This window comes from Zosterops lateralis (genome assembly GCF_965231275.1).
Source record: "Zosterops lateralis genome assembly, chromosome: 4".
Classification (NCBI taxonomy): Eukaryota; Metazoa; Chordata; class Aves; order Passeriformes; family Zosteropidae; genus Zosterops; species Zosterops lateralis.
The window spans coordinates 21,157,229-21,175,723 of record NC_139765.1 but is presented as its reverse complement, the minus strand read 5'-3'; the positions used below and the strand labels follow the sequence as shown (position 1 = coordinate 21,175,723).

Genomic DNA, 18,495 nt, shown 5'->3' with positions numbered 1-18,495 from the left:
AGGTTCAGACACATAAGCAGTTTCTTCAGCTAAACTGGACTTACTCACACTACTAAAATTACCCCTTACATACTAAATCAAGGGTGAAATTCTTTGCCTTGAACGAGAGGCCAGAACCTTATCTAATGCATGTAAACCCCCATAGTTTTAATATCTTTTCCCATATTGAGCAGTTAAAGAATTGGCCCTCAGGCTGCACTGTTTAAAATTCTTCATACAATTAAAAAAAAAAAAAGTCATAGGCAGTTAAAGTTGTAAATTTGAAAATTATGAAAATTCTAGTTCTGTAAATAAACCATCTGGTTACATATATAAGTATCAGAAAAAATTAACAAATGTCATTACTCAAGTTAAAAATTTCACTCTTAAAATCACCCAAGTTAGTCAGTTCCATGGTATTTGATATAAATGGTACAACACAACAGATTTGGTACATTCTGTATTTCATGGTAAGACTGGAATGAGAAACAAGGTAAAACAAACCTCTAGGGTAAGAGGGAAAGAAGGATCGATTTTGAAGTTTGCACTGGGGAATAAAGAAGGATAACATAGGAAAGAAGGAAGTGAAGGGAGAGATACAAATTTAAAGGTGAAGCTGACCCAGTCAAGTATTCCTCAGCTGAGTCAGAGTGCATTCCTCCTGTCAGACTTAAAAGGTGCTGATTTAATTCCATCTGGCCTCAAAGTGCATTGGAGTTGAAGATTTTTCATCTCTTATGCACAGCATTGTGTCAAGTAAACTTGGACCCCTGTGGCTGGTGGCTGTTCAGGGATGTGTGTGTGTGTGTGTGTGTGTGTGCAGACACTTCTTTGCTGCTTTGTTCACATTTACGCAAGGCTTAGGGAACAATATGAATATTTCATATTGGCTGGAGAGGATTCTAATCACCTTTTTCTCCTTTAAGTTAAGTTGCATGTCTGTCCATTTTATTGATTTTTTTTTTTTTTTTTTATTGGTGGGGCATCAGTCTGAATCTGAGGTTCATTTATGCATTGCTTTTGCTGGGTTAGTACCTGCTTTTGCTTGCTTCGTGGTCGTTTGTTCCTGTCTGTAAGGAAATCTCAGTTACTATGATTTGGCGCAAACCTAATGGCAGGAAAAGTACTCTGAAAGAAGGTAATGAATTTTGATACCTCTGGCAATGAATCATGACCTCATTGAATGAGTTAGTTATAAAGTCTGGTTGTCAAGGATACAGATGCTATTTACATACAGACAATCTGGTAATTCACAATCACAAAAATCAGATGCTGGAGTCTTCAATGGGAATGTATCAAATTATTAGAATATACTCACACTCCAACATGGAAAAATGCTTTACAACCTATTGATGGCTTTCAAACTGTTTTTGAATACAGATGATACTAAATCAGCAGATAGATAAATAATGAACCTCATAAATTCCTCATTGAGAACTTGCATTCTGCGATTCACTGTGTCCTCCCTGGGTATGTCCTCCACACTGGGATGACTTGCTCACAGAAGTTTAAACAGCTTCTTTTCCATATCTGTAATCCATCATTTCAGCTCTGCCTCAGACATGACCCGTTTCACCTTTTTGTGTTCCAGTCCCTGAGCTATCCCATGTTGTCTGAGCACTTCCATTCTAATGCAGCACTTCTGGCATTCTGCAGCCTTGCACATTTTAATGCCAATGAAGGAAGAGCTGCAATGAGAGGACTGAGGCTTCGAGAGGGTTAAACAATACCCCTCATTTGAGTGAGCATTGGAGTCAGTCAGGTGCTTGTCTTGCCGAACAGGAAGCACCATGTATTTATAGGAGTGTTTTTGCAGGCAGGAGGCCTCTCATTAAACACTGGCACAGAATTTGAAGGAAAAGAAGTTGAAGAATCCTTCAGAGGACAAATAAAGACATTTGAAAAATACAATGCAGGGACAGTCTGTCAGCTTAGTGCTGTACAGCAGTGGCAGTAAGCAGGGGGGAGTAAAGTAATCCCTGAGACCACTGGCACCAAACTAGGCAGGACAGGTATTAGAGTCCCACATCCAAAAAGCATTGCCTGGACCTTAGGATTGCTAACTACTCCAACCTGAGTCTCTTCCACTTATGTGGTTTAGTATCATCACATTAAAACCTCTGTGATTACATTTTTATGAAGTATACAAACCTTTTTGAAGAAATTGGTTATTTTATTAAAACATTTATTTCTGATAAAACACAGTTTAGATATAAAGTTTCCAGACATCTCTAATCATGGCATAAGTTACACATGCGGAGCATATCTGCAGTGTGATTTTGAGCATATTTAAACTTCTAAAAAAGCCAATTGAGATGGCATTAAAGTGACATATATAGGTGGCTTTACTGTGCAGATTTGCCAAATGTTTAACTCCTACTGATTTCAGTGAGAAGTGTCTGGTTGCCTAAGAAAGGAGTCTAGTTTTTTAGCAGGAAAGCTTTCTGTTTAAAAAATACCACTTGTTTACCTGAATTGCGAAGTGCTCATGCACTTAATAAAGGATATCTGTTCAGTGCCTTGCAAAATTAAACTTCTTTAAGCTTAAATTTAAGCTTAATTTATTCTTATTTCTTGCCCTTCAGCCTTAAAAGCACATATATAATTATACAGGATATCCTGTGCTCTCTGATTCTAGGAGGTCTGAAGCAGAGTGAGCAATTATCAAGATGTGTCTTTGGGTAAAAAAATGGAAGAGATTATGGTTAAGGAACCATTAGGCTAAAAACTTCTTTTTGAGAGAGAAAATGCTTCAAGGAAAATAATGGTTAAAGGTACCTATGGAAATAATGTTATATTCAAGCTTATTGTTTAGTGGTTGGAACATCATGTTTGAAATATTTAATCTCCCCAGAGATTAAATGCAGATGGTAATGTAAGGAGGATTGGTAGGATTTTTGTTTTCAGTGTTTTTCCATCCAGATAACTGTTCTTAGAGCCTTCCTAGACTCCCCCAACATATAACATCCTCTCTTCCTTCCCATCTCAGATCCCATCGCTAGTCTATGAGGCTCTCACTGTGTCATCATTTGAGTGCCTTGGGTCAGAACCTGGGGAATAAATGGGAACTATGGGTGCAGTTAGCCCGTTTTAGGCCACAAGCCTATGGAAGTGTTCCAGGAGGCTGGCTGTGTGTAATGAGGGGATAGTGATGGTTGCTGATTAACTAGAATGGTATTAACAGAAATGTGGATAGTGCCAAATTGCTTAATGATAATTAACCTAGTATTAAATAGATGTGGAATTTTAAGTTCTGATCTTTCAGTACTGAAACTGCTAAACAAAGATTAAGGAAGTGTATTTTCTCATAGTTCTCTGGAGGCTGGGATCAAAAGTAGGAAGGATCTGTAGATCAACCTGAAGCCTAGCATTGTTCCTGAGGTGTCTACCCACATAATGGCACTGGAATTATATATTTCTAGCCACAGTTTCCTCTGTAATCCAGAAGAACTTTGGAATAGCTTAGAAACTAGAAGAAAAAATAAACACAGTAATATGGTGCTATTCAGCCTTGGAACAGGGATGTTGGAGTAAAGAGATTTTCAGTTTCTAGATTCACTTTCTCTTTTTAATGTGGAGATAACAGTCTTCAAACAAGGTGAATTTTTTTTTCTTCTGATTTCCCTGTAGTCTCTTGCCAACTGATCCTCTTCAGTTCTCCTATCAATTTACTGTTCTGCACAATAAAGTCTCTAATGCAGCGGCTGTAGCTTTACCTGTGCCGTCCTTATCATTTACCTCACTCTGATGCCCATGACAGTCTATACAAGAGTGTCTTGGATTGCACAAATTCTGCTGTAGCTGATGGTGCAATAGACCATATCAGACAACCAGAACTGAATGCGAGTTTGTGGGCTGACATAAAAAAGGATAAGGTCTTTGGATGTAGTATTGTATATCAATGGTTAAGACTCTTGTTGCTTTTCATAACTTGTTGTTCTTTTGTATATTCTTTTGTATATCATATAGTAAGTATTTTTCTAATTGTGTTACATTTGAAAAGCAGCCTGCTTTTTTGCTAGATGTGTTTTGTGGTTTTTCTACCTCAGGTCATGCAGATGGTTGCATAGTTCCTTGATGTTCCTTAGCATGTCATTTTAGCACACACTGGCATGTGCTGTCCTTCTTGATTAAAAAATCAGCTTTTTTGGATAGTCATCAGCTCCATTCAGCTTTGTGCAGTCCATTCCAGGCTTCTGACATCAGTGCACATGCTGCATCCTGACACGTTTCAAATCTGATCAGATCTGAACCACCCTTGACACTTACCAGCTTCTACACACACAACAGATCCTGAGGCACAGCAGCAAAGACCCTCTGCACTGACTGCAGTTGTCTGGGTTTGAAATCATCTCCCACACAACTGGGTAGAGACATCAGCAAATGCCTGGATGTGATGTGACACTCTGTGTGTTGACGGGAATTTCCTGCAGTACTGAGGAGCCTGTCCTGTGAGAGTTTCTGAGGTCATCATCATTAGCCATGTCTGTGTTCATGGTCCCCTGGTCTTCGGGTGATCAGAGTGCTCAGAAGCATTAGGTTGCTTGTGAAGATGAGGATGCTTATGAATATCCAAAAGGAAACACATAAAGTGTAAGAGCAGTATGGAAAGCACACAAAAGCTTTTTCTTAACAAGTATTTTTGTCCCATTTGCCAACTTCATAGCTTTCTTTCATCTACTCTTAAATAAGTACAAGTTACCAGCAGACAGTTTTCATTCTATGCCTGCTTGTAAAAATGCATGCTGGTACCCTGTAAAACCTTAAATAGCCCTTTAGGTTCCTTCAGCCCTGTGCTTTTGTTACATGTGCCCATTTCCCTGAGGTAGAGTTCAATTGCTGAGATTTGTTTCAAGCATTAATGCCTTTTGCTGCAGTTAAATACAATGGAGGAAATATATCAAGTTCTTTTCAAAGAAAGGAGATTTTGAAGATCTGTTTTTCAATTGAGAAAATTTGTTATTTAAGTTTATGCCCTCACCTACCCAAAGCTTTCTTCATTTATGTGGTGGGCTGTATTTTCATGTTGCTGCAGTTATGCTACACTTCTGAACATTTGGACAAATGTAAAACCAGCAAAGAATGTAGCATTACCTGGAACAAATATCTACACCAAGTAATTTGATTCAAATAATTTCCCAAATTAGATGCATCATAATCTTTTTTAAGGTGTTCCTATAACTGGAAAAAGCAATTTGCCAATATCTGAAATTATCTTCTTTCCCTACAGGTTTTGTTTTTTTTTTTTTTTAAGTACTTGTATGATTTTTTGTCATCCTAGTAGGCTTAGCAGTGAAATTCCAGGAATGGATAAAGCTCTTCTTATCAGGACATATTTTGTGTGTTATAGGTAGGTAGAATAGAGTGCCATAGCGTTTATGGCAGTATAAATACTCAGTGGAGCGACCATGTTATTTGCTGTAGTCCAGGTAGAATTCAGGCTGCATGCTGCTTTTTCCTCATCCAGTCCACTCACTGGGCAACAGATGCCATGGTTTCAGAGAACTCCCTCTTGATGTGGAGGGAGCTGTCTTGCTGATACCAAGGGAACTGCGTTCATCTTCTCCGGGCAGCTCCTGCTGTATGTGCTGTGCTTCATCTTGGTGTGTTCCCTCCCTGAGCTGTGATGTTTAGAGCATAGCTGACCATGGTGCTGCAGCTCTGTGCTCTATGCGACTGACATGGTGTCTTCACTCAATCAACTTAATGGATTCAGAGAACTTCCAAAACTTAGAGTTTGGAAACATTCCCAAGGGAGACTCTTGTCTTCAACCTGAAAAAAAACTGAATATAAAGTATTTGGTGGTTTTTTTTCTTATGTCTAAAATATAGCCTCTATAAAATTAAATCATTCCTGCAAGCCACCATCAACTCGCTCTTAGTTTTTTCCTTAGGGCCCCATTCCCATTCACACTGGCAGCAGTGCAAAGTTTCATCAATGCAAATGAGGATCAGGCCCTTTATGCCAGCATTACAGTTTAAGTCTAGGCCACTGTATGTCATGTCCCATTAGTAGAGAAGAAATATCTGCTAGAGAGCTCACAGAGTGAGAAGTTGTAGTGCATTGCTGTGTTGTGTTAATGCAACAGAGATCAGTCTTGTTTAGATGAAGCAATGGCAAAAAATGAAGTCAGATTAAATTCAGTCATTTTGGAACTATTTAAATGGGTATAGGAATTAATTTCAAGCTGCTTCTTCCTAATACCTAACCAGGAAAGAGGCTGCCTGGCCTGAAACAGAGAATTAATTTCATTAGCAGACACAGTCATGCGTAAATCTGAGATTAATGTTTAATACCTACATTGCTGTGTCCCTTGTGCTTCCATCTTCTTCAGCAGAGTCCATAAACTATCAGCTCCATGATTAGAGTTGAGGAAGTGTTTCGAGGTGCTGCTTCTCGACACAAAGTAGCACCCTCACTCAAATGTGCAGGTGATCTCATGGGAGAGTTTCACAAGCACATCTCTGGGACAGGAGACCCTTTAGGCAGCACCTTCTCCAGCCTGCTCCAGGTGGCTATGAGTTCCAAAAGCTTCACACTGCGATCTGCAAAGAAAACCTGGAGCAGATAGTCGCCCAAAGACTTCCACTCTGCTGTAGAAAAACCTTCTTCAAGGCTGCAAAAAAACCCATGAGTTCTAGCATAATAGAACAATTTCTGGAGAGCATCTCCAGGAAAGGAGACTTCTTCTCTCCAGAGGACCTCAAGGCAAAGGTCCAACATGAGGATTTCCTCATCTGAGGAGGGTTTAGAGATCATTATCTCTTACCACGACACCTCATGCAGAGCAGGTACAGTCTCTCACTGGGCAGACAGGTCCACTGACGTGCAGTTCTCTCGCAGTCGGAGGTCACCAGTGTGACCTGTTCTCCCACGTCAGGGGTCCGTTCAGACACGGACAGTGTCCAGATGTGCCGTTCAGACACAAAGTATCAGCAGATGTGACCCAGCTGCAGTCCAGACACGGAGGGGTCACCAGATGCAACAGGAGACCCTCTTCCCACACGTCCGGGGACACGACTTGTTACCCCTGCCCTTAGAGGGGCAACACGTTGCGACGTGGGAGCAGACCTTCACAGAGGACAGCAGGCAGCAGCTTGGTGAAACATGGAAGGCTCCTTTTTTATCTGACTCCAATAGCTTATATACATTTTGTACAGAGGGCCAAGATTGGCCCAAAGAGGTTACAGCCTCCTGACTCCATTGGTCAATATGACCATCAGTCAAGTTCTCTCTCAGAGAACAAGAATGCAAAACATACAGATAAATTCTAAGAATACAATATTGTTTATATGAAGCAGCGTGAGAAGCTGCTGCAAAGACTCAAACACTTGAAAGCAAGAAATGCAGGGATGACACATCTCCTCCGACGTGTACAGTTATTTGTGGAAGACACAACAAAACCTTCCCTATAAAAAGACAGAAGGAAGTCTGGCTAGTTTGTGGGGGTTTTTTCTTCTGTTTTTAAGAGGGCAGCACACTGAACACACATAAAAAAGAGCAGATAAAGCAAATCTGTATTCTAACAGCAGGATGTCTTTTCTCTTTTTTCCCTCTGAGGTGATTCACTGGAACTCACCAAAGAAGCTGCGAGTGAAAAACAAGCATGTGGAGTTTTTTCGCAATCTCTACCTGACATTCTTGGAATATGATGGGAATTTGCTGAGACGGGAACTCTTTGGCTGCCCCAGTGAAGCAGATGTTAACAGTGAAAATGTAAGTGGAATGTCTAAGACTTGATGATGCAAAGGGTGGTTCTTACAAGGCAGAGGATTTCTGAAGACTTGGAGTTGGTTGTGGGGATAGTGCAGGGCAGTGGAAATCAGGAGAATTAAAGGCAATGCTCAAATTCCCAGAATGACACTGTGCAAATCATTCAATCTCTCTGTGCCTCAGTTCCTCCCCTGTAAAACCTTTGTATTAGTCCCATGTTTACCCTGGGGTTTGCTGCTATTTTTTTGTCTACTTTGCCCTTTTAAAATCCCCAACAGAGGTAACGTCTCAAGCTGAAAATGAGGATTTGGGCCCTTATTCCATTAGGCAATTTTGTAAATCTCACCCTTAAACCTTGTCCTGGTTTCAGCTGGGATAGAGTTAACTTTTTCCTTAGTACCTAGGGCTTTGTTTTGGATTCAGTATGGCAGACCTGTAACTTTCCAGGAGGTCTTGTTTCTTGCTGTGAATTTGTTCAATATACAGTGATGTCAGTTTTGTGTAGTAGGTAGTAATGCACAAATAATGAAGAAGAAAGGAAAATACCAAGACTGCTGGATTTAGGTCTGTGATTTTTTTCTATGTTGCAGACTACAGAATGAGCAAATGCTTCAAGGCTATGAGACTGCAGTTTTTTTCTGTGTATCCCTTAACCAATCAAAGCAGTATTTATGTGTGTCTGCATAAAATTTGCAATCAGAACCTTTCAGACTAAGCAAATCTTTTGAAAATCATTGAAATCAAGGGTGTTTACCCACAGATGTACATGTATGTGTATGCTTGTGCATTAGTTCATATAACTCCAAAGAAAAGAAACTGTTAACTGAAATGTTTATATCCAGATGCAGATGAACACCTTATGTATAATGTGGTCTCTGGAGATTTGCAGATCAAGTACCAATTTTGCCTACACAGTCTGAAAGGAAATAAAAAGGAATCTGTAACACTTCATTCCGGAAAAGATATTTCTAAAATATGCAACATTGTCTATATAAAAATCAATTAAGCAAAGCTAGTATTGTGTACACATTAGCAATTAAGAAATAATTGACAATCAATATCATCATTGAGGCTGGTAGTGTTTCCATTTAGCCTGTGAATAAAATGACCACAAGAGATGCCATTCCCATATTTTTAGATGTAGCACTAAGAGACTGGATAGATATATTTTAACCTAAGACACAGCTTCCCAGACACTTTACCATCTCATTGTTTTCTGAAAGGAGTGGGGCTTAACTGGGAGAGAAAGGAGGTGAGGGAAAGCAAGAGAGAGAATGAGAGAGAGGGAAGGCAAGTGCACCACCAGAGCAAAACCACATGGAGGAAGAAAATCCTCTGCAAGAGGCTTTTAGAGAATCAAGTGAACTCAGTGTGATAAAAGACCACTAAGAGCCTCACCCTTAGAGACATAAAGAAATAAGAGACAGAGTAGAGGGTAGAATAGGAATAAAAAGGTGGCTGAGACATTAGAAGAAAGACAACAATACACACCTTTATCACACTTTGAGAATGCAGGTTAAAATTATACTGAATTCAAAATATTTTGTGTGAGTTCAAAGAGCATGAATGCAGTCAGAGATTGCTTGCTGTGTTTTCCAGAGCTCTATAAATCCTTAATAAACAGATATTATTCAGACAAGTTCCTTGGGAGCACTGCAGAGCAAATGCAAGTCCGTGCTGTAAATGGCAGTCCCTAAAGTTTAAACCAACACATTTTATTAAACTTGTATCTGGTTGACAGACACTGGAAATGACGGACTGTTGAAGCCTGTTTCTTATTCAAGACAAGTAGAAAGCAATATGGTATATGGTATGGCTTGTATCTGAATAAGAAATGTAACTCATTCCTCCATTTCTAAAAAAATGAGCTGGACATACAAAAAACATGTGATTCCTAATTTGCCAAGAGATACCAGAAGGTTAACAGCCTTCTTTTGAAACAGTCAGAAAAAGGAAAAAAATCCAACCTCAGAAAACTTCAGAGTAGTCACTTAGGAGAAGTCATTTGTATTAATTGCCCTTGATATAAAGTCCCCTCTAAAGTTAACTATGTCCTTTTATTGTAGAATATATCCAGCAAGTTTCAGCTTTAAAGTTATGAGACCCTAAGAACAGGAATATCTTGAAAACCACTCTTGCTCTATCTGCTGTGTCACAGGTGTCCTTTTAAATACAGCACATTCCCGTGATCTGTTGCAGGATTATCTTCAGAAGCAGAATGTCTTGTAAGGTGAAGAGGAAACCACTGTCATTCCTCCTGGTACAAGAATTAGGGGGCATGAAGTGGAAATAGCAAGTAGGTTCAAAACAGAGACATTTCACTCACAATGTGATGAAGCTTTGAGCAGGAGGTAATGTTTCTAAAAGTATACATATCCTCAAAAATTACTCTTCTTGGAAAGCAAATCAATCAGGAGCTTTTAAGCTTTGGTGCTGAAAGTCATTGAACCACAAGTTGAGGTCTAGGTTAGGGTTTTGAGAAATTCTCACTGTACACTCACCCTGCTTTTACACTCCCCTAGGCAGCCAGCTCACAACTGGGGGGAGGGGATGCTGGCCCTGGTGAACCTTCAGTCTGACAAGATTCATAGGCTTTCATTAGGATTCATAAGCGTGTATGTTACATAAAAGGCTATAAAATTGATTAAGTCAGTTATGTATGTGGTAGGATTTGCTGTTTGAATTATCTTTTCCTATTATTTTTCCTTTTTTTCCTAAATTGAGACTTCCCAAAATACAATAGGGCTTTCTTACGTTAGGCAGTGTGTGTGGGTAAAAGGTGCTCCTTCAGCTGCCTGTGCTTCTCTGCACTGTGGAGCAGTGGAAAAAAATGTCAGAACAGCTCTGCTGCTTATAATTGGAGAGAATTACTTGAGCACTAAATGCACTGAGCCCTGCTGTGGAAGAAGTAGTGGCTTGGTGTGAGTCTCACTCACAATCTGGCTGTATCAAAAGATACCCTTAATGTCTTGTTCCAGTATACCAGCCACTGCTTTTCTACAGCTTAATATTTGTAGTGATGTTTTATTTACAATTCAACCTGTAATTAAGGCATTCCATTTGTAATACAAATAGCTGTAGAACAGGAAAAGGAAATGAGGCAGTGGGTACTGTTGGGCTGACTCTGTTTCTCTAAGGCCCCCTTACACTTCTCATCAGTACAGAGATGGCCTTAAAATGAATGTAAATTATGTATCTTCCCTTTTTAAGGACTTTTAATAGTGCCAGAGAGATGTAAAGGGGCATTAGTTTAAAAGGTAATTGGACCTCACTTTAATCTCTCTCACCTTTCCTCTGTGTATGTATGTGAACGCATGTATAGTTAAATACGTATTATGTCTGTATGCATGTGGAAGTACCAGTACTTTTCTTTTTCTAATGCTTGCTATGAAAGCATAATACCACAGAGTGAATTTTAAGAGGTCTGAAGGTCATTTCAGATAATGAACTGCATTGTCCTGATCTAATCAAATGCTGATCTTCAGTTTCATCAAACAGGACTGTTTCTACGTTCCAAAGCATTGCAAATAGGAATGTATAGAACAGGTGGGGCTCAGAAACTGAAATACTGGAGGCAAAAAAAAACACAAACAAGGATAATTTTTCTGTTTCTGTAAAAATGCATGTAAGTATGTCTACATGTACATGAGTGCTTCATCCCTTCCTAAAAATATTCAAGACCTCTCTGCGTGGCATAAAGAGGCTGAGAACAGGAGCCTGCCATGAGCTAAGAGTACCCTAAGTCTCCCTTGTTCAGTATCTGCTGGAATGAGGTCACACAAAGCAGGCTCTTCTCTGCAAGTTGGTATTACAATCATCCCTTTGTCTTCTGTGCAGATTCTGGGTGGAAAATTCCGAATATGAACCAAATCCTCCTATAAACACAGTTATTGACTTGAGTGGCCCTTAGAGCACGTGATTAGTCACTCCATCCTACTTATTCCATGCTATTTCCCCTTTCCCACACCTTCTTTTATGGTTCTTCCAAGCTGGTTTCCTGGCTAGCTTGCTCTTTAGACACCATATAAACAAGTCATTCCTTTGGGTCCAGATTTCAGACCGAGACGTGTCAAGGGTCCAGGGAAAGGAGATGCAGTGGACTACCAAATCTGACATCTGTAGCTAAGATCAAGGCGAGCTGTACTTCATATATACAGAACTGTCTGAGATGTGCCACGTGCCTAAAAATTGCATTCTCAGTTGTGTTGAATATTTCCAGTCGAGATAAGCCATCACTTTCATTTAGCAGGAGTATCAGTGGTTTTCACATGCTGCAGCAAAATTTCTCTTGCCAGGGAGGTCTGCTCAGGCATATCCTCTTTGTCCATACACAGCTTTGTTTCACAGAACGCTCAATTTGACCCATAGCAAATGCTCAAAATTTTATGGTGTGGGAGGAATAAAAGTTTAAGTGACATGGGATTAGTCTGGCTTTTACTACTGATCATTGGAGTTGCCGGAAGGACTTTACTAGGTCATCCAAAACAAGACTCACTGAAATGCTTTTTCCTCTCTACATCATCATCTGCTTTGTTTATGCCATGCTAAAGGCAACTGTTAATTCACACACCTTTAAAGTGCTAAATGTTGAATTTCAAATTGTTACTGGTGGGAACTGGGAGAGCTACACAGGAGAAAATGAAACTCCTGCAGTTTATAACTAGATTTTAGTTATATCCTGGGCTGCTGTCATTTTTCATTTCAGTGGCTAAGCTGAGTTGATTTTGTGCTATGAAACTTAACTATGCACATCTGAGAAAAGGAAGGATAATCTGAAAGTTCTAAGTTTTCATCTAAGCTGCTCAGTTCTAGTTGTGTTAATGTGATATTGAGCAAGTGATGCGATATTAAGCCTAGTGATGCCTCACCTCAACTTAAACACTTGATGAGAGAGCCTACATTAGGTGTCTTATCCTCTTCCCCAAGATTTAACTAGCCTCTAGACACATGGCATTGTTTGTTGGTGGGCTTTGATCTTTTTTTTTTGATATCTAATCCCTCAGAAAATACGTCTGATCTTGGATTTTTAATTGATCTCATCTGAAATGAATTCCAGATTTTTGGTGGGAAGTAAATTGTTTCAGTGACACAGCAGTTTAGGAAAAAAACCTAAGCCAATCACAAATTTAGGAACCTTAGGAACAGCCTTAAGAAGGAAGATTCATGAGCAGAGTAACCAGTTTACCAGTGAAAGGTTCATGTTGTATTGCTGTGTATCATACTGGTCTGCCATCTGGCATAGGGATACAAAACACCTCATCTCATAGAAATGTGGTAGACAAGTAGACCCAGAAGATCACGGCTAAATTATTTCTCTGACCAACCTAGCTTCAAGGACTACTTTTCATGAGATGGAGCCTGATACCCTGCCACAGCTGGTGTCCCAGAGAAATAATTAAGCCCATATTTCTATATGTATTTTTTTCTTTGTTTGGGCATTATGCATATCGTGGCTGACATTTTTATTTCTGAACGAAATAACATGAAGGCACGTGTTGTTTCCCAACCCAGTATTTCCTAAGACAATATCTACCCCACAGAGTCTTAAAATAATATATTTTTCAAAGGTGAGAGTGTTTCCTAGGGGTCACATTTCCCACAAGCTAAGTGGCAAGTAGACTTAGCATTGAAACTCCTCTAGAAACAGAGTCTTTGCTTAACAGGTACTTGCTTATGAGAATACATGCTGTCTGTACAGCTGAGAAATCTTTGCTGTGTTAGGCATATCATTATCAATATAATGGAGGCATCCATAATGGGGAAAAGAAAAATCCATAATGGATTTTACCAAATCCATCTGATGTTAAGGTTCTTATTTTGATTGTTCACTGTATTTAAGCATCTGTTTGCATAGATATGTCAACATTCCCCTTATAAAAACATCTTTTAAAGAAGGCATAGTGTAGGAGCAAACTTCAAACCAAGCTAAGAGTTGTCTTTAAATAATGGATCCACATAATATGTATGCTGTAGAAAAAATTATATTAGAGAAATTCTATTTTCTCTCCTTCACCTCCATCACCAACTTTGTGATTTGGTGAGTTTCACCATTAAAAAGGTGGGCTTCCTAAGAAGCTGTGTCTCCTCCTGTTTCCCACACAGGATTCAATAGTGCACAAAGCCATAACTTAGCTCCAAATGTTATTCTTCAAATCATAATTAAGTATTTATAGCCTCTTAGCTTTCAACCCACATGCAGTCTAATAATTATTTGGTGACTGCCTGATGAATAACTGCTGTGCAATTAAAATCTTCTGGCCTGGTCATTTGTACATTCAGAAGGATAGTAAGGTATCCATAAAATGTGCATTGCTGTTGTTTTAACCACTTAAATTTCAATCATCTCCTTAACTCTGTTAAGGGCACACTAATGTTCCTTTTCAAGAAAGAAACAGAAAGATATGAGACACTTTCTAGTCATTGTTGTAAATATTGAGTTTAATTCAAATATTATTTGAATGTGATTTCGAAAATAGAGTGCAGATTCAGCTGAATGATGATTTGTAAACCAGAAAGAATGAAACTCTGAGGATACGTAAAAGAACTCCTGATTTCTATTCCATCTAAAAGAGATCTTGATATCAATATAAGTTTTGCCTAAGTAAAGATTTGTCAAGATTCAGACTCTCATCTTTCTAAAAGCAGTCCCACTTGAGGAGTGTTTTAAGATCTGTGCAGAACAATAGCAGAGAAGAATGACAGCCTGATCCAAAACTCGTTGAAATCAAAGTAGGTATTTCCATTATTCAGAAGAAGATTATAGAGTGATGTACAGGAAAATAGTAGGAATTATTCCATCAGCCATCACAGGAAAAGAGTCAATTGTAAGCATTACTGTGAATGGCAGCCATTATGCTTATAGTTCCAAGAACAGCTCTTCTTTACATGGAACAAGAAATTCCTACCTTTTTTTTTTTTTTTTTTTTTTCCTTGATGATGTTGAAACTATAACTTTAATCATTCTGAGCAGGACAAAAAGATGTCTGTAATTCAATAATCTTTTTAATAAAATAATTTTAGGTACACTGTGATCAACATTTTTCAAATTCCTATATAATGGGTATTTTTCTAATTTGCTCTTTCAATTCAAAATTTCAGTATTTTACTAATTAACTATTGTTCTTACAAAATGCTTTTAAGAAATCAGATATAAAAATGATACCTTTATTGGTAACCTACATTTTAGAGCAATAGATACTGAACTCAATTTCACGTTAAAGCCATAAAAAAATTTCATCTTCATAACATTTTACTACAGGTATGATTTATTTACTGGTTTTTTTTTCCTTTTAAATTAATGCATTCTCAATATCCTAGCTAGATGTTTGGCTTTAAAATCACAGAATCATATAATCATAGAATAATTTTATTTGGAAGGGACCTTACAGTGATTGTCTGGTTCAACTCCAAAAATAATTAGTTTAGGAATGGAATTGGTCATCTGCATAGACATTTGGTCAGTTTTTCACTTCTGCTTTTCCCCAGAGCAAAACTTTATTCTCTTAAACCTACATATCTAAGAGACTAGGGATTAGATTGCTTTGAGGTGGCCATTTGGACTTTGAAGAGGCTTGGCTTTCAAGGGAGCCAGGAAGTTATCTACCATCCTCCAGATTTCTCCAACTAGGTATCCAGAACCATAAATCTCATTTAAAGTGTAGGCTTACTTCTGGCAGCTCTGCAATGGAAGGAACATAAATCTCAAGAGAAGGAGTAATGATCAGTTAAAGACATTACTTTTCCAGCTGTCTGTCCATGATGGTAGCAGCAGTTACTGTTCTCCAGCAGAGGAGAATCTCTCAATGCTGAATCTACTGCTGAGTATTGTCTAGTGGAGAATGTCTGTGACTAGTGTGAAACACTGCTTCTAGTAATGTGATGCTTCTAGCATCACATTAGATCATTAACTCTGAAACTTGATGATTATTCAACCTGTGATTGGTCACCATTTCATTGCTAGTCTGGATCTTGAAAGTATGTAATACAGGTAATATATAGAATATATAGACCATAATAGTGTCCTCTCTGCATCACGAATTTATTCACAAGCCTTTCCTTCTAATCTCTTGTGCAGTAACAAGAGGCTCAGGAAAACCCTGCTAATCTGTATGTTGCACTTCCATTCCTTGTTGCATCATTCTGCAAGTTCCCAGCCTCCTGGTTCTCTCTGATTTGTTAAAATAATTACAAGGAAATTATGTTTATGTCCACTCTCTCCTTGCAGCTCCAGAAGCAGCTGTCGGAGCTGGACGAGGATGACTTGTGCTATGAATTCCGTCGGGAACGCTTCACTGTCCATCGCACTCATCTGTATTTTCTCCATTATGAGTACGAGCCTGCTTCAGACAACACCGATGTGACACTGGTGGCACAACTGTCAATGGACAGGTAGGGAACACCTCTTGTTCATCCAAGAGTGTGAAGCAGTGTTTTATTACAGGGAAATCTGACTATGGAATGCTTTGGAGAGAGAAAAAATGCATGTCAAAAGAAACCTAGATGTTGTGTGTGCAGTGCACACACTGTACTATACTCTACATGACTAGAGTTCATGAGACCCGTAGGAATTGTTGCTTGTCGATATTGTCAGGCATTATTAGTTCATGGAGTTCTGCAGCAACTTAGAAAAAACAGATGTTTGTAATAGAATTAGGCAAGCAATTGTAGCTGACCCAAGATTTGTATGTGTTTTTCTGCACTAGAGTATGTTAGTTTTGCTTTCATTGGCATTTTTCTTGCAGAAAATTTCAATTAATGATTTTTCTTACAGTATAAATCAGAACTAAATATTCTAGTTTCAAATTAGGAAGTTGAAAATTAAACTTTTTTTTTTTAATTGCGCTAGTGTGAAATAGAAGATCTCCACGTGAGAAGAGTCATCGCATCTTTATCCAAATGTTGATTCTCAGAAGAATGTTTGAGCTTTTAGTTAAAATCCAACTGAAGTGGAATTTAACTGATATTTCATTTGGGGAAAAAACATCCATTTTGTGACAAGTTCCATCCATACTTTTCTGATTCCCACCATTGCAATTAGTTGTAATTTTTCAGAAGCTTGAAAGTGCAGTCTGAATCAGCCAGCTTTATGAAATTTTATAATTGTCATTTCTTCTTTTTTTCTCCAGCTTCTCAGTTCAAATCTAGCACAAACTTTGTAGTTACTGCTATCAGAGTGGGTTACAAAACAAATCAGAACTCCTTGAGTATTTTCCAGAAACTGATCATTTCCTTCAGCACAGCACATACAGCATATAACATGGCACGCGAATAACACCACTGCTACGCTAGTAGAAGGTCAGCAGTTTTCCAGGAGGGTTACAGGAATTGAGATCAACAAAAGATTTACAGCCTGTTTTTAAAATAAACAGAAATGAATAAGGGGTATTCTGTTCCACTGGTGCCTCAGCACTGCACATTGTGTTATGATTTGCTGTGCACGTCAATGTCTGTTCTATTGATTTTTAATTGAGGAAAAAATTCTTAAGTGTTCACAAACCTTTGAGTAAAAAAATAAAGAAATAAATTAAGCCAGACCCTAAGTGAGTGCCACAGTAAATCAGTAAAGCTGGTGTGTGCACATGGTATGTTTTCCCCTCACAGATTTTAATCTAAAAGAATGAACTGGGGCTCAGTGCTGATTCACTGGCACTGATGCAAAGTCTGAGCATCTGTTTCCCTTTCTGGATCCTCACTGGGGCACATGTTTTTATTGATAGACAGAACAACACATTTTTATTCAGGAAGAACAGCCATCCTGGTACTGTGTAGGAAAAATCTTCCCTACTTCACCGGTGTGTTGCTATAAATTATTGATTTCAGTTGGAAATACTTTCTTTCAGGTAAAATCAATTAATAATATCCTTCCAAAGGACTGCTTAGCTGCTTTGTTTTCTTTCATATCTTTCAGTTACTCCTTATCTTTTCCCATCTTCTTTAAACCACTTTTATTAAACTCCTCTGGCACAACTGTAGACTTTTAAGAATAATGTCTCAGATGTAAGATGACATGGACATAAACAATGTGTTGTACACTACATTCCTGAATTATTCTTTGAAATTATTATCAGAGGTGAGGAAAAGCAAAAAAGCAACTCCCAGCACCTCCCTTAGTCCTGTTGGAGGTGAGATTGACGTGACTGTCATTACAGACTTAGCTTTGCCTGTCCTGTAGGCTTCAGGAATGAGAGAGAGGGATGCATTTTGGGAGCTAACATTATTGTCTTGATGGAAGCTTTGAGACAGACTTCATTCAGGGTTGTTCATTATTGGGTAATTGTCATCTTTTGCAGTGATGTGGCATTTCCATGAATAATGACTTGATTTCTTCACTCTGATTTTCATGGATGTGTTTTGGCTAGGCAGGCTTTTCAAAGGCTCAGTACGTACCTGGGGTTCAGAAATCAGCAGGAGTTAAAAAACATGAGGTCAGAATGGGGAAAAGGAAAGACATGATGAGCAATACACTGCTTGAAATCTGAGCAAGAATGAGTTGGAAATCAGTTGAATATTCTTAAGAAGAAAAATAAAGAATCTTACAAGGCAATTGAATTCCAGCAACATTCACTTAGTTGAACAGACCTTTAAAAAATTTACCAACTGAATTATGATCTCATTATTATGCAGTACAGGAGTACATTTGTTTTCTCTAGGGTCCTTAAGAGAACGCATTCATCAAGACCGCTCAAAAACCCCAAAATAAGTTGGTCATGTTGTGCTTAGAAACTCTTAATTCAAAGTTTTGTGGTTAAAGGAAACTTAACAACTTACAGAGAGCAGATTATGGAGGATCATCTAGCAGTTTC

General features: G+C 38.6%; 1 protein-coding gene across 4 annotated transcripts in view; it reads left to right on the top strand.

Moving 5' to 3' along the window:
• The window catches only part of LARGE1 (LARGE xylosyl- and glucuronyltransferase 1), a 306,219-nt gene that overhangs the window by 264,986 nt on the left and 22,738 nt on the right, over window positions 1–18,495 (top strand). For all 4 annotated transcript variants that reach the window (XM_083859500.1, XM_083859501.1, XM_083859498.1 and 1 more), the window contains 2 exons: window positions 7,541–7,696; window positions 15,918–16,081. In XM_083859500.1, the coding sequence (XP_083715626.1) occupies window positions 7,541–7,696; window positions 15,918–16,081 (320 nt within the window). The remainder of the gene's footprint in view (window positions 1–7,540; window positions 7,697–15,917; window positions 16,082–18,495) is intronic.